The 13,632-nt window shown below is 34.7% G+C and overlaps 1 protein-coding gene across 1 annotated transcript in view; it reads left to right on the forward strand.

Annotated features, from left to right (window-relative positions):
* LOC111054238 (venom dipeptidyl peptidase 4-like) overlaps positions 1-13,632 on the forward strand; it is a 139,977-nt gene that overhangs the window by 66,519 nt on the left and 59,826 nt on the right. Inside the window, exons 8-9 of the mRNA XM_039424759.1 lie at positions 7,005-7,128; positions 12,359-12,573. Coding sequence (XP_039280693.1) covers positions 7,005-7,128; positions 12,359-12,573 — 339 coding nt within the window. The remainder of the gene's footprint in view (positions 1-7,004; positions 7,129-12,358; positions 12,574-13,632) is intronic.

The following is a 13,632-nucleotide window of genomic DNA, read 5'->3' on the forward strand; positions in this document are numbered from 1 at the left end:
ACACTCGTAATAAATTAATATAATGCTTTTAGAAAAATGAATACTTCATTAATTATGATGTTAACTTTTATGATATTTTTCGTTTGGTTTGCAAAATCAAATATAATTTTTCATATAGTAGCTCGGCTAGTATTGTTGGAAACTTGTGCGCTAGCCAACATTTATTTTATTTATTATTTATGAACTTTAGGACGCAATCCAAGTGTAAATAACGGGCATTCGCCCAAAACTGCTCAGAACCTTAATTAAAAATGAACATTCCAGAGTTTATGATTTGATTTACCTACAAATACAAGTCCAAAAACTAGTATCAACTGAAATTATGAATTTATCACCTAATAAAACAAGACACTTTATAACACAATAAAAGAAAAAAATATTGAAAATTTCACTTTAAGGAAAGATAATGTTTGCCTTATAAGATTCACCTTTAATTAAATAAAATTAGTAGACACATAGAAAATAATTTAAATTGTATTAAAATTTGAACATTCATTAATATTAATTTCCTGGAAAAGAAAAACTTTCTTCTTCGTCTATTAAGATTTCTATCATAAAAAATTTACTAAATCATTCGACAGCCTTAATGACATAAGAAAACAGAGTCTGAAAAATATAAATTAAAAAATGTCATAAACTCAATATGAACATAATCTTAAAAGTTTCATTCCAATTTAAAGGCTATCTTCCTGACTTTCAGCAATACTCTACGATAATATATCTCCAGGAACAATAACTCAAATGTAACGTAACTGAAAACTTTCTATACTTCTGTAGAAAAAAATTATAAGTATCTTCCATCACTAATAAAATCAAAAGGATTATTCTCAATCAATATTATTAACTTGAAAAATAACAGGCTTTGTTGATAAAATCTTTTGATTGAAGTTTCACTTAATTAATTTCCCTAAATTATATTTTAACCTTAGTTTATGTACCTTAGCGGTTATTTGAAGAAACAATTATTCGTACATGATGAAGAAACACAATTAAACTTTTCAGGACATGGCACTACTAGAAAATTTAAACTTTAATAAAAATAAAACTAGCTCCTACATTAACTAAAAATGATATAAACTCATAAACTTGCCCAAAAAGGGCGAAACATAATGACTACATCTTTACTCTCGTAGTGCTCCTAGCAGAGTGTCCTCCGAAACGTAATCTGGTCTGTCGGCTGGGGAATCGCCCCACTACTGTATTTAGAAACAGGTCTCCTATTGGGCGAAGAGAATCAATTTGACCAATCGTCGAGTGCCTTCTAGAGCCTTTGGACCAAATAGTAACTGCAAAATCGGTAGTTTGTTATAATTTCAATGCTTGCTGTTTTCCAACTTATTGCATTTTATGTCGCGACAAGAAGGCTAAGTTTTAGAGATAATTCCATAATCTACATTCCTCGACGACTCGGAGCCACAATTTTTAAATATCTATCATGGGAAACTCGAAGTCATGGCCGTTCATAATAGAGAGAGAAAATAGTTTATTTCGCTAACTCACTTACAATAATGGCTCTAGTCTATTGCATATTAAATTTACTATTATAACTTGGGAAAAGGCCTGAATTAAAGAGAGTGCCCGGCACAACCAGATGCTGGTAAATATCGTAATTGTCTTGGTAAGTATATTGATCCAAGTGTGTATAGCACCAATTGACATGTGTCAATTCTCATCATTTGTTGTTGAGCCAGTGTAGGTGAAAGAACTAATTATCGTTCTACTACTAGCAATATGCGTAAAATTAAATTAAAAAGAAAGAAACAAAGAGGAGGGCGGCGGCGAGGACGAAGACGAGGACTAGTGCAACGTGATCATCATCGTCATACTAGTAAAGTAATTGACAGGATAAAAGGTTTGCGTAAGTCAATTATTAATAAACATAGATCATTAACTAGTATGATTAGGGAAAATGATTCGATTAGACAAAAATCATTAGAACCAATTATCAATCCACTAAAACAATTGAAAGATACACTTGTACAACATGCACACACTAGTAGCAGACTTAAAGAAGAATCAGAGGACGATGAGGAGGAGGAGGAGGAGGAGGAGGAGGAGGAGGAGGAGGAGGAGGAGGAGGAGGAGGAGGAGGAGGAGGAGGAGAAAGATATGGGCAAGGAAATGGATGTGGATGAGGGTTTGAATAGATCTAATGTAAGTGATATTTTGAATAAAACACAATAACAGTGGATTTTATTGATGAGTATATACGTGAATTTCATAATGAAAAAATGAATAATTGTATATCTTATGGTATATGTTATGATAGTAAAGTAAATGAATACTATATGGGTGTAAAGGATATTAGTATTGCCAATGGTTATTTAATTATCGACAATAATAATAAGTATCGTTTAACAGTTGGTTTGTGTGAACTTCTATTTAAAAAACAGCCTGACCAGAAACTGTACACAGAACGTGATTTAAGAAAATATCGTAATATATTGCAGCTTACCGCTGCTCATTTAGATAGATGCGGTTATGTAAAGAGAAATACAGGCTATAAATCACAAATTATTCAATCTTTATTTCCATCGAGTAGTAGTAGGAAAAGAAAAAGATCTAGGATTGATGATGCAGCGGCTGTTAGTGGTATGGGTTTTATAAGAAATGAATCTACTAGTCGACAGTATGTCTACTGGGATAATCCAAATGAACTGATAGACAGATTAGATATTCTGCTTTCATCACAGCAGGCGGGAAATAGATCACATTCAGTTGAAATAGCTTCTATTATTGAAGAACTGAAAGAAAGTGGTATTATATTAGGTGGCAATGTTGCTTTTAGTCGTTAGTATGTGTTTAACACTTGACAAGAATAGAGATGTCGGGCAGTAGCGCCGCCACCACTGCAGTGAGTAGTACAATAGATCGATTTGGTAGGACACATCATGTGTTTAATACAACAGCACCATTAGTTTTAAACAGTGGTTGTGAATCAGCAGCAGCAGCAGCAGAAGCAACATCATCATTAGTGGCAGCAAGTAGAGAATATTTAGACAATAAACTACTTGAAATATCATCAAATATATTCAATAAACTTCAGTCTGATCCATTGTCACCGCTAGTTAACAGAGAATACTTGGATAGTAAATTAAAGGAAGTTTCAACTACCTGTAGTATAATACAAAAACTACAGTCTGATCAATCATCACCGCTAGTTAACAAAGAATACTTGGACAGTAAATTGCTTGAAATATCAACAAATATATTCACTAAATTGCAAACTGAATCATCTGATTTAGTGGATAGGAAATATTTAGACAGCAAATTACTTGCAATATCAACTAGTATATTCCAAAAACTACAGTCTGATTTAATTACTAAAAAAGTGTTTGAAAGTAAATTGCATTCAATGTCTGATATATTGAAGGAGATAGCACAACAAAAACAGTATTTCGATTCACAATTGAAAACATTGTCTAAATCAATTAGTGATGATATTGAGCTAAAGTATGTTAGTAGATCGTTGTTTGATCAGAAATCAGACGAATTGAAGACATTATGTGAACAACAAAGTAAAAACAATTGTTTAAAACATGTTGATACAGATTTGCTAGAAACTAAATTGAAAGAATTAAAAGACAATCTAATTGCACAAAATAAACTTAACTTTATTAACAGGCAAGATTATAATTTGAAAGTAGTTGATCTAGAATCAACATTCAATATTATGTTGGCTGAGGTGCAAAAGAAACTTGATGAAAAAAATTCAGCTTCTCACCAAAAGCTGAAAGATGACATTATGCAGATGATTATGAAAGGTGAAGATTTTCAGAAATATTTAAATGAACAGTTGTTCAACTTTTCATACTATTTGATTGCACAATATGTAAAAAAGAGGTACATCTTTGACATGAGTGAAGCTGTACAACATGATTTGAATTCTGATCAGGTGCAAGAGTTGTTTTTGAAAAGAATGTTCAGTGATAGGTGACCAAGTGATGCAGGAAAAAAAAGAAAAAAATATGACTGGGAAATAGATTAGTAGTAGTTTGAGAGTTTAAAGATTTTAAAGATTTTAAATGTGGGGATATTTTTAATATGCAAATTAAGCAGGTGTTAACTGGGGCAGATGTCAGAACACCTGCTACAACAAAGATGGCCGCCGCCGTCGGGGGCACTTCCTGGGTAGGGGAACCTCTTGGTTGGGGAGATGACAGATGGACACCTGCTACAATGGCCGTCGCCTCTTCCTATTGGTTGGGGTGGTGGGGGACAAAATTACACTAGGGAAGGGGGACGCCATTTTGAACATGCCCCTCGATTTCTATTGGATAGGCAGCTCTCTCAAAACACCACTACTAACATGTGCTCGATACCAGCATGTGTTCAGTGCATTTATATGAATGAAATTCTGCGGATTTATTGGGATCGGTTTATTGCAATGCATTGGTTTATCAAGATTTTTTATGGGTTAATCTGAAATTATAATAGTATAACGTTGTCTACTAACGCTTTTCCAGCTTATTAACTTTTTCGTGTCACGTTTTTAGATTCTTGAAAAACTTTCAACTTAACTTTATTCATACAAGTTGAATGAACTTGAAATATTTAACAACATCATTAGAATCAGTGATTCAATCGCTATAAGTATGGAGAATTTTCAAGTTCTAGGTCAATCTTGAGGCGGTTAAACGACGATATATTTGAAGATACAGTGAATAAACTGTATGCTCAGTGTGGTTACTCTATCACATTTTTACTACATGTGACGTCACGCTGGCATTCCCCAACACCACTTCGAATCTTACACCTGCGAGTGATCAACCTTCTGTCTACTAACGTTGATATGAGGAATTCTAACTAAATACCGTCTTTGATCACACTCTGCATTATCTCACACTGCTGTGCCCTTTGTCAGATGGTAGCGAGTTGGATTGGTGTCAGTACCATATTGTCTTGTGCAATATTTAGAACCTTTATATTTATCTACCTCTTCACCATCCATAATTGTGAAGTCAATCGGAGCAGCGGTAAGGATTGCCGATTGTTAAAGCAGCAGCAGTTTGCAGCAATTGATGGAAGAATTTTGTATAAGCTCCTTGAAGAGCTGGTGAGAACCATAAGGTTTTTTTATTTCAGCATTCGCAAAAACATAAAAAATATTTAAATCTCATTTGCTCCACCAACTTCTGCCAGCTGGGCGTATGTAAATCAAATACGGCTTTACAAATGTAACAATGATTTATATTTTTTGACACTGCAAATTCTCTAAACTTTCTTGAATGACAATGCAAAACACAAACAAAAACCAAGCTCCTTGCATGCTAGCATCAACTAGTCTCAGCAACAGCAAATTCCTTACTGGTTACTCATTGCTCAGGACAACTAAGTTCCCAGACAGTTAAGCTCCTTTCTCAGGAGCTCATTTGACGCCAACAGTAGATTCCCTCGGAAGTGGTTTCAAAAGGAGCTTTACTGATGGGGAGCTTTACTGTCGGGGAGCTTAGTTGGCATGTTCCCATATCATACAATGAGTATTTAATATTTGAGTTACAACCCCTCATTTCTTTGAAAACTAAAACTTCAATCAGCCGCCATTTTGGGTACAAGTATCATAGAAAATTTTGATTGATGTTATCTTCCTTGTTTTGAAAAGGCCTTTAGGATGATGTACCACACAATGGGTGTTTACATTTAAAATATTCGAGTTACAACCCCTTAATCACCCCCTTATGAGGGTTTGAAATTCAGTTGTATGTCAAAAAGTGGTGTATTTGACCAATAACTTATCCTGGAAGCGGCAGTATTATATCTACAGCATTCTTCAACTTATTGAGGGGTTCCCATACATATAACTCAACTCTGTATAATCACACGAATTTTGCATAGACAATGATAATAATAATAGTTGAAAAATAGTCTGGTGCAATTGGTTTTAATGATCTACATTCACTTTGGTTTCATTTCTTTCAATGATTATGTTATTCATTCATTCATTCATAATCACCAGTGGTGAAGCTAAAGGGAAATCTAAGAGTCTGAGACTCCCCAAAATCAAATATGATTGATGTGGTTATATTATTTTCTATTAGTACGCATATATTTCATTGCAAACTTGGATAAGAGCTGGCCAGACCGCCTTCCAAACTGTTTTGTGGCTCTCTGTCTGGCCGACAGCCGATGAGCCGACTGGCTATCTATTCATTCAACATGATGAGTCTCTTACTTATTAGACTCTCAATTCATTCATAATGGGCGTGGCGTATTGTATGGTTGCTATGACAACGTGACGTAGCACCATAGCTACAAAGTAGGACTTGGAGTCTAGGCTCTCAGCAGCTCTCTACAACTGTGTTCATAGTTCGAGTTTCGTCCGTATCGATGTCTAGATTTCGATGTATCCAACGGTCGACATCGAAGCAATCAACTTCAAACATCGATGCTTTTCAAAATTTGAAGATTTCAATATTTCAAATAAATCAGTTGGTTTGTGGCTCGTGTCTTTTTCTTAACCTACAACTCGGTTTTGGCGGTTTGCTTTGGTTTACTCAACAATAATGAAACCAAATCCTTTTTCAATTCCGGAATTTTATCTTTAATTTGTTGAACCTTTAGCAAAATTTCTTATTTCTTGATAACTATACAATGGATGAGTGTAATGATCTGTTGAATTATACAGCTCTGAAAGAAGTAAGCCGTAAGCTTTAGTGTTCCTAGACTCCCCTTTTAGTTATAGGTAGCTTCGCCACTGATAATCACTGCAATGTCTCTGTGCTAATCTATAATGTAATAACTGTTTCAATGACTCTGACACGAATAGTGTGTGTTCACAGAGAGCATTCAGGCTTTTCGAGTTGTATTAGAGTTACCTATAGGTAAAGATTTACCTATATCTATTGTCTCCTGAGACCACTGACTGTGTCTATACGCACCCTAATTGGGTAGAGACAACAGGCATTAGCCAAAAACTTCTCAATGCCTAGAATAAGAAGTCAAATACGAGAGAAAACATTGTTGAAAAGAAACTAATAAACTGTTTTTGCTCGCTAAAATTCTAGGGAGAACATTGCTGTACAGCTGACCTGGGCAGATGAAAAGAATGTGTTTGTTGCATGGGCCAATCGCATTCAGAACTATGCTGTTACTAATATGTGTGACGTCACAACCAGTAAATGTCAAAAGGTATCAGACAATTCAGTCTCTATCAATATTAACGTTAAATGGAGAGCTGAATTTCATTTGATGTAATGGTCATAAACTCTGATTATGTATGATGGAATCAGATAATGATTGGGCAATATTATTTCACAAAATACTTCACAATACCCATGTTGTACCTACTAGGGTACAATGCCTGTGTTATCGTTTATTGAATGAACAGTCAGAGCAGGATTCATAAGATCAGAATAAATCTTGCCAAAATGGAAAATTGGTTCGCCCGCAACAGTCTAAGGGTCAATGACACCAAAACTAAATTTATGCCAGTTGTAACAAGAAACCAGGCTGATCCTGGCCCAATAATTTTAAAAATGCACTCTTGTGGGAACGCAAGGATGCAGGATTGTGACTGCAGTACTATTAAATGAGTTGATAGTTACAGATACTTGGGTGTTATAATATTGATTACAAGTTGAGTTGGGGGCAACATGTTCAGTGTGTCAAATTTAGGCTCAGGAAATTATTATTTGCCCTCTCTGAGCTTAGCCAGGTGATGGGTGTGGATCAGTGTAGGAGTAGCTATTTGTGCAACTAGTGTGCAAAGTGACAGCTTGCTGCACCAAAAGAAACGTTTACGCCGGACCCCGGGCCGTAGGCTCGGGCAGAATGGTTTCTTGAGTGCAGCAGAGGAGCTTTGCTCACGTATTTCACATTAAACTTTTCCTACAGTCACTATTGGATATGAGAAATGGTTGATTATGGGTAAAATGATGACTGAAATCCATCAAATGTCTGTCTGTGTGATGCTGTTATTAATAACAACCTTAATTTATTCAAAAAATAATAATCAAATTGAAGTTGAAAATTCTCAGCCAAAGTTCTCATTTTTATTCATTCAAGAATCAGAAAAAATACAGATAGAACAAAAAATTTGCATTCAAAATACAACAGCTGATTGGAATGGCTGCAAGATGTCTGAACCGACAAGTGCGTGACCTAGTGGGAAGAATTGTACCTAAGTTTGTTTCATCCAGCTAAAAACTACAGAAACAGGATTCAGAAATTTAGACTTTTGCTCAAATTACCGAGAAAAATGCTCAAAGTAAACTGAAAAATATTTATAAAAATAACATAGACAACAGAGAATATTTATTGAGTATTCTTATGTTTTTTATTATTTTCATTTATATGGATATCGAACAGTAACCATTCAACCTCAAAATTCGAATTTTATAATGTACCTATATTTGCTACTTTATCTCATTGCTTGCTGTTGAAATAATAATTATCAATAGAAATGAACTATTATTTATCATTAAATGAAGAGAATTTGTGAATGATGATTATTTAATTATGATTTAGATGAACATTATTCTTGTTTTGGATTTCTAGATTGGGATTTTATCATAAATGTAGGCTAGCCATTGAAATGATTCTTATCTGAATCTAACCACAGTCATTGTTACCAACATTTTTGTTTTCGTGCAGTAATCCTTCATATAACCCACCAACTATTTTGTGTTGCCATTTTGGAAATCTGGAGTACACAAAGTAATACTTTGCACACTAGAGCAGAAAAGTGATTCTTTGCGTTCTGTGATTACAGAACGCAAAGAATCACTTTGTGCAGGAATGCAGGAATGCACTTTGTGAATCACAGTGCAGGAATGGTCACTTTTCAAGGTAACTGTAGGAAGAGTATATTTCACCTATGCTCAGTCGCTGATCCAGTATGGTATCTTGACCTGGGTGGGTGTTTCCTCTACACTCTTGGAACCACTGGCAGTCAAACAGAGAGCAATTATTAAAAAAATCTTTAAAAAAAGGTCATAAATATCTTGCTTATTTAAATAGCTTGCTTTTTTTCAGAATTCCCGGTTCTAAATATCAGACGGATCTTTATCAAAACATCATTAATTCACTTGAAAAAATATAAAACCCATGAACTCTCTGTCAACTTGCTCTTTAAGTAAAGTAACTCAAAATTTGAAAAATAATCAAATAAGGATTAATTAATTGAATTCAATAAATAATCTGCCAATATATATGGCTTCTTTTGGGCGCCACCCAGTCTTTTCGACTGGGAAATGAAAGTTCCTGGATAAACACCAGGAAAATGGTAAAATATAAATAAAATTAACCTGAAACTCTTACTCTGGGTCGTGAATTCGGGATTTGTTGAATAAAACAAAAGATCAATAAGTTTTTGCTGAATTATATTGAGAATTCAAATCAAACTGAATGAAATGAAAATGAAATACTGCTGAGAAGCCTTACAAATGGAATAAAATGGAATATGGAAATAGCTTCAAAAACTAAACTGGATCAAAAATATAATCAATTGATGAATTTGAATAAGTAAGATGAAATCTCAAAATTACTAGAATATTTTTTATTAAATGAATTAAAATCAATATATACAATTATCAATAAAGTTTATATATTTAAAGAAATGTTCAAAACTAAATTCAAAAGACTACTTCAAAATAAATTTGGAATCTAAAAATTGAATAAAGAACTGTCCCTCTGAAATTACTAATTGATTAAACCCTACTTTAAAAAGGACACTGGAAGGTTGTTGTTATTTCTGGCTAGTGGTGTCACAAATCAAAAATTGAAATTCTAGTATGTGTTGAAAATAAAACTGAGTATAAGACTTACTGTAGCTTGATCACATCACTCTCCTATGAATTGTGATATCTGATGCTGCTGTCTGCTAATCCCAGAGAATACCTGAACACAGGACACTTGACACCTCTCAATAACTGATTCTTCAAGACTGGCCTGGGACGTTCTCATTCCTCCATATATAGCCTAATGTGTCGACCTGTCTGTCGCTCATATGTGGGGTTCCTCTCCATAAGGGATCTGTGACTACCACCACTATTTGCCAATATTTCTCTTCCCAGTATTTAACAATTTTGGGGACTCTACTTCAAACTTTATTTCTTACAGTTCTCTTCCAGAGGAATAATAAATAATCTAGAGTTTGTAATAAAATGACTTTTTCTCCCTGACTCTCAGCTATGGAACTGATTCATGAACATGGCATACAATAATTAATACTTCTCTCTACTCTTTTTCATATTCAATAACATTTTTATGACATCAATGAGATGAAAAAATACATCAAAGCAACATACATCAATTACATCAAAGGCAATACAAAAATAAGAATAAATACATCAAATTAACAAGAGCTAAATACATAGTTTACATCAAAAGTAATACAAGAATAAGGATGAATACATCAAATCAAATTCAAATGTGACTTAGTAACATTATATTCATTGTCTTTTTATACATAATTATTTGTAGTGCACTACCCTAAACTATAAAAAGCAGCCTACCCAATACTCATAAGTATATGAACTACCGGTATACAAATACAATTTATATTAGGCCAACTAATACTAAATTACAAATTTTTAGTGATCTTTATTGAATGGAATAAGTGATGTAAGTGATTTAACCTATGATATCTTATTATTTATTTAATTACAAAAGCTTTTTGAATTTCAATTGAAATTTAAGTCATTGACCTCTGAACATTCTAGTTTTGTCACATGGTCGTCGAAATACTTAATTATTACCACATGTTCAACTTTCTAACATTCCTGGTTGAAAGAACCATGCTTGAAAATGCTAGTCATCATTCCACGAAACATGCCGTTCTACCACATGCCATTCAAACTACCCATTCACAATTATGCATGCATTCATGCATGCGTTCTAACAATGGGCCTGTCCTTTCTGATCCTCTGGTTGTCTATAATACCTGGAAATGCTAAATAGGTCTACTAAGAAATATTATAGGTACTCAAAATTGAGGAGAAAGCTTCGAAATTAATGACCACCCTGAGACTGAATGTTGGAGAGGTCATTCACCCACGGTAGGGTAGCATATTTGGTGCACCCAGATCTTCGGTGAAACAAATTTAAATTTCCAATATGAAACTCGCCACAGGTCCAACTATAATTTATGATGTTCAACAACTGACACATGGGTCAGAGCTGTCAAATTCATTTTACCTGGCACACATTTTATATAGAAACTTGCCAGATGAAATGAGAGGGGCGGAGGTGTATAGTCTAGCCGTATACTGGAGGGGTGTGGACAGATGGCTGTATCACATTGACTGGGAGGCAGCTGAAGCAATGCTCCACTCACATTATATCCAATAACTATCAAAAAGCTAGAACTATCAAAGGATTTAAAATATTGATTTTTCCCCCTCTATCATTTCATTACATTATAAAATAAATACAGGATGCAAACTCACAGCCTCCTCCATTCCCTGGGATTTCTAGGCCTGTACAAGAAATAAAATCAATCCCAAGTTTGGTTAATATTTTTCTTTTTGGATTTTATTTCTAAATAAGATATTTCTTATTATTCCTTATTTCACTATTATTTGAGTTTGTATTCAATCAATTATTATTATTATTATTCTATTCTGCAGTGTATCTTTTCTTTCATAATTATTCTATGTTGTGACTGCTTGTGTTGTCTATGGAACTCTCCTCCACATGCAGACGTTTAGTCTTTGTGGAGGAATTCTGTAATATTGAGTTTTTCACTGTGAATATATCACTGTATATACTTGAAGAAATAAAAAATATTTGAATTAGAAATGATAAGGGCATGCGAGAGTGTGTCAGAGAAAAGAGAATATGAGAGTGTTCAACTGATAGAGATGAATGCATGTATCTAAGTTATGTTGTCATTGTAATTGTCATCATCATCTTCATCGTCGTCATAGTAGTAGTAGTAGTAGTAGTAGTAGTGTCGTCGTTGTCATATTTGTCGTCGTCATCATCATTGTCGCCAACGTCGTCGTCATGTCATCGTTGTGGAGTCGTCATCGTCGTTGTCATTGTAGTAATAGTGGTAGTAGTAGTAGTGGTAGTAGTAGTAGTAGTAGTAGTAGTAGTAGTGGTAGTAGTAGTAGTAGTAGTAGTAGTAGTAGTAGTAGTAGTAGTAGTAGTAGTAGTAGTAGTAGTAGTAGTAGTAGTACTATAATATTCTTAGATTTTTGAAGGTCATCATCTCATTTGAAGACTATACATTTTAGCATCATAGATATAGCAATACAAAGAATATATATCATGTTACAGCATAGTTGATATGTAGCATAAATTGGTAGAAGCATTATGATGCCTTGAGAAAATAGGATTATTCAGCCCCTGTAATTCAGTACAGATACATCCTAGACTACCTGACTAGCATAATACTTTCTTTCGACTTTTATAGATTCTCGAGACCAAACAACCTAATGGATGGATTCATTACCCTACATATTATTTCAAAACGGCGTCATGTTTTGCAATTATTCTACCTCAACCCCAAGGTAAAGCTGGAACTTATCAGCATTTGACCATCGTAGAGAACGGAGTTCAAAAGCCGTTAACATCTGGATTGAGAACTGTTAATTCAATTGTTGTATATGATACTAAACGCTCCTTGATGTAAGTAAGCTCGAATTACATTCACTGTAACTAGTATGAGACTTTGGATTTGACCTAAGGGTCCCTTTCAACTAGTTTTCCATAAGGAACGGACTCACCGGTTTTAATTTAAGTATCGTCCCCAGACAGCAATCCTCCGGTAGAGCATTAGGTAGTCTTCCATCCGCCAGCCTTCTTTCACACGCGTATTCACTAAACCATTTAAATCACTTCGATTCTCCGCACACCTTTACGATTGCGAGTTCCGAGAAGTCTAGGAGAAGAGTGACGAAAACACAGGCGGAGTTCCTTCTCAGTTGCCGGGAGAGAGTCCCGTTACTCTAGCAGATAACGCTGATATTTCCCCAAAGTTATGGAGGTGGGGGTAAGCACCCTCAATTGTAAAAGAGAGAACTCTCAATGTAAGAGGAATAGATAATGAACATGGAGGTAGAGATAATTTGAAGAACACCCTTCCGAGAGAGAGTATACAATAATTATTAAAAATATAACTTGACATATATTGACAGCTATAATAAGGTACTGAAATAAATTTTTATTATAATTAAAGCTGTATGAACCGAAGTAATAGCAGGCTGGCATCTTATCTAATCGATATTGCTGCTCGCTACTATCAATTTGAGCTATGCCAGCCCGCTTATGAAATGTGATGTCACATAAAAGCCCCAAATTTGCAAGAGGTTGAGTCTCAAGGTCTTGCCAATTTCTCACCCATACAGCACATTTCAGCCCTCACATCGGGTCAACTGCAGCAAGACTAGCCAAGCATCTCCAACACTACACTGTTATATTTTAGGATTATGGTAGTACCCAATGGGAAACAATCAACCATCAGTACAAATAATGTAAGCCTGGGTCCAAGCCCTTCGACTTTACAAGTGGAATTCTCTCCACAGCAATTACAATAATTAGTGAAGTGGGCAACAAGCCCCACTCACCTAAAAAAAAAGAAAAGAAAATCCCAAATAATAATCTGGCCCGGAGGACCAAAGAAGATGCAATACTAAGTTTGCTGGCCCGCCATACTCCAATATCTCCAACATGACAACATCTGTGATG

This window comes from Nilaparvata lugens, chromosome 3, assembly GCF_014356525.2.
Source record: "Nilaparvata lugens isolate BPH chromosome 3, ASM1435652v1, whole genome shotgun sequence".
NCBI lineage: Eukaryota > Metazoa > Arthropoda > Insecta > Hemiptera > Delphacidae > Nilaparvata > Nilaparvata lugens.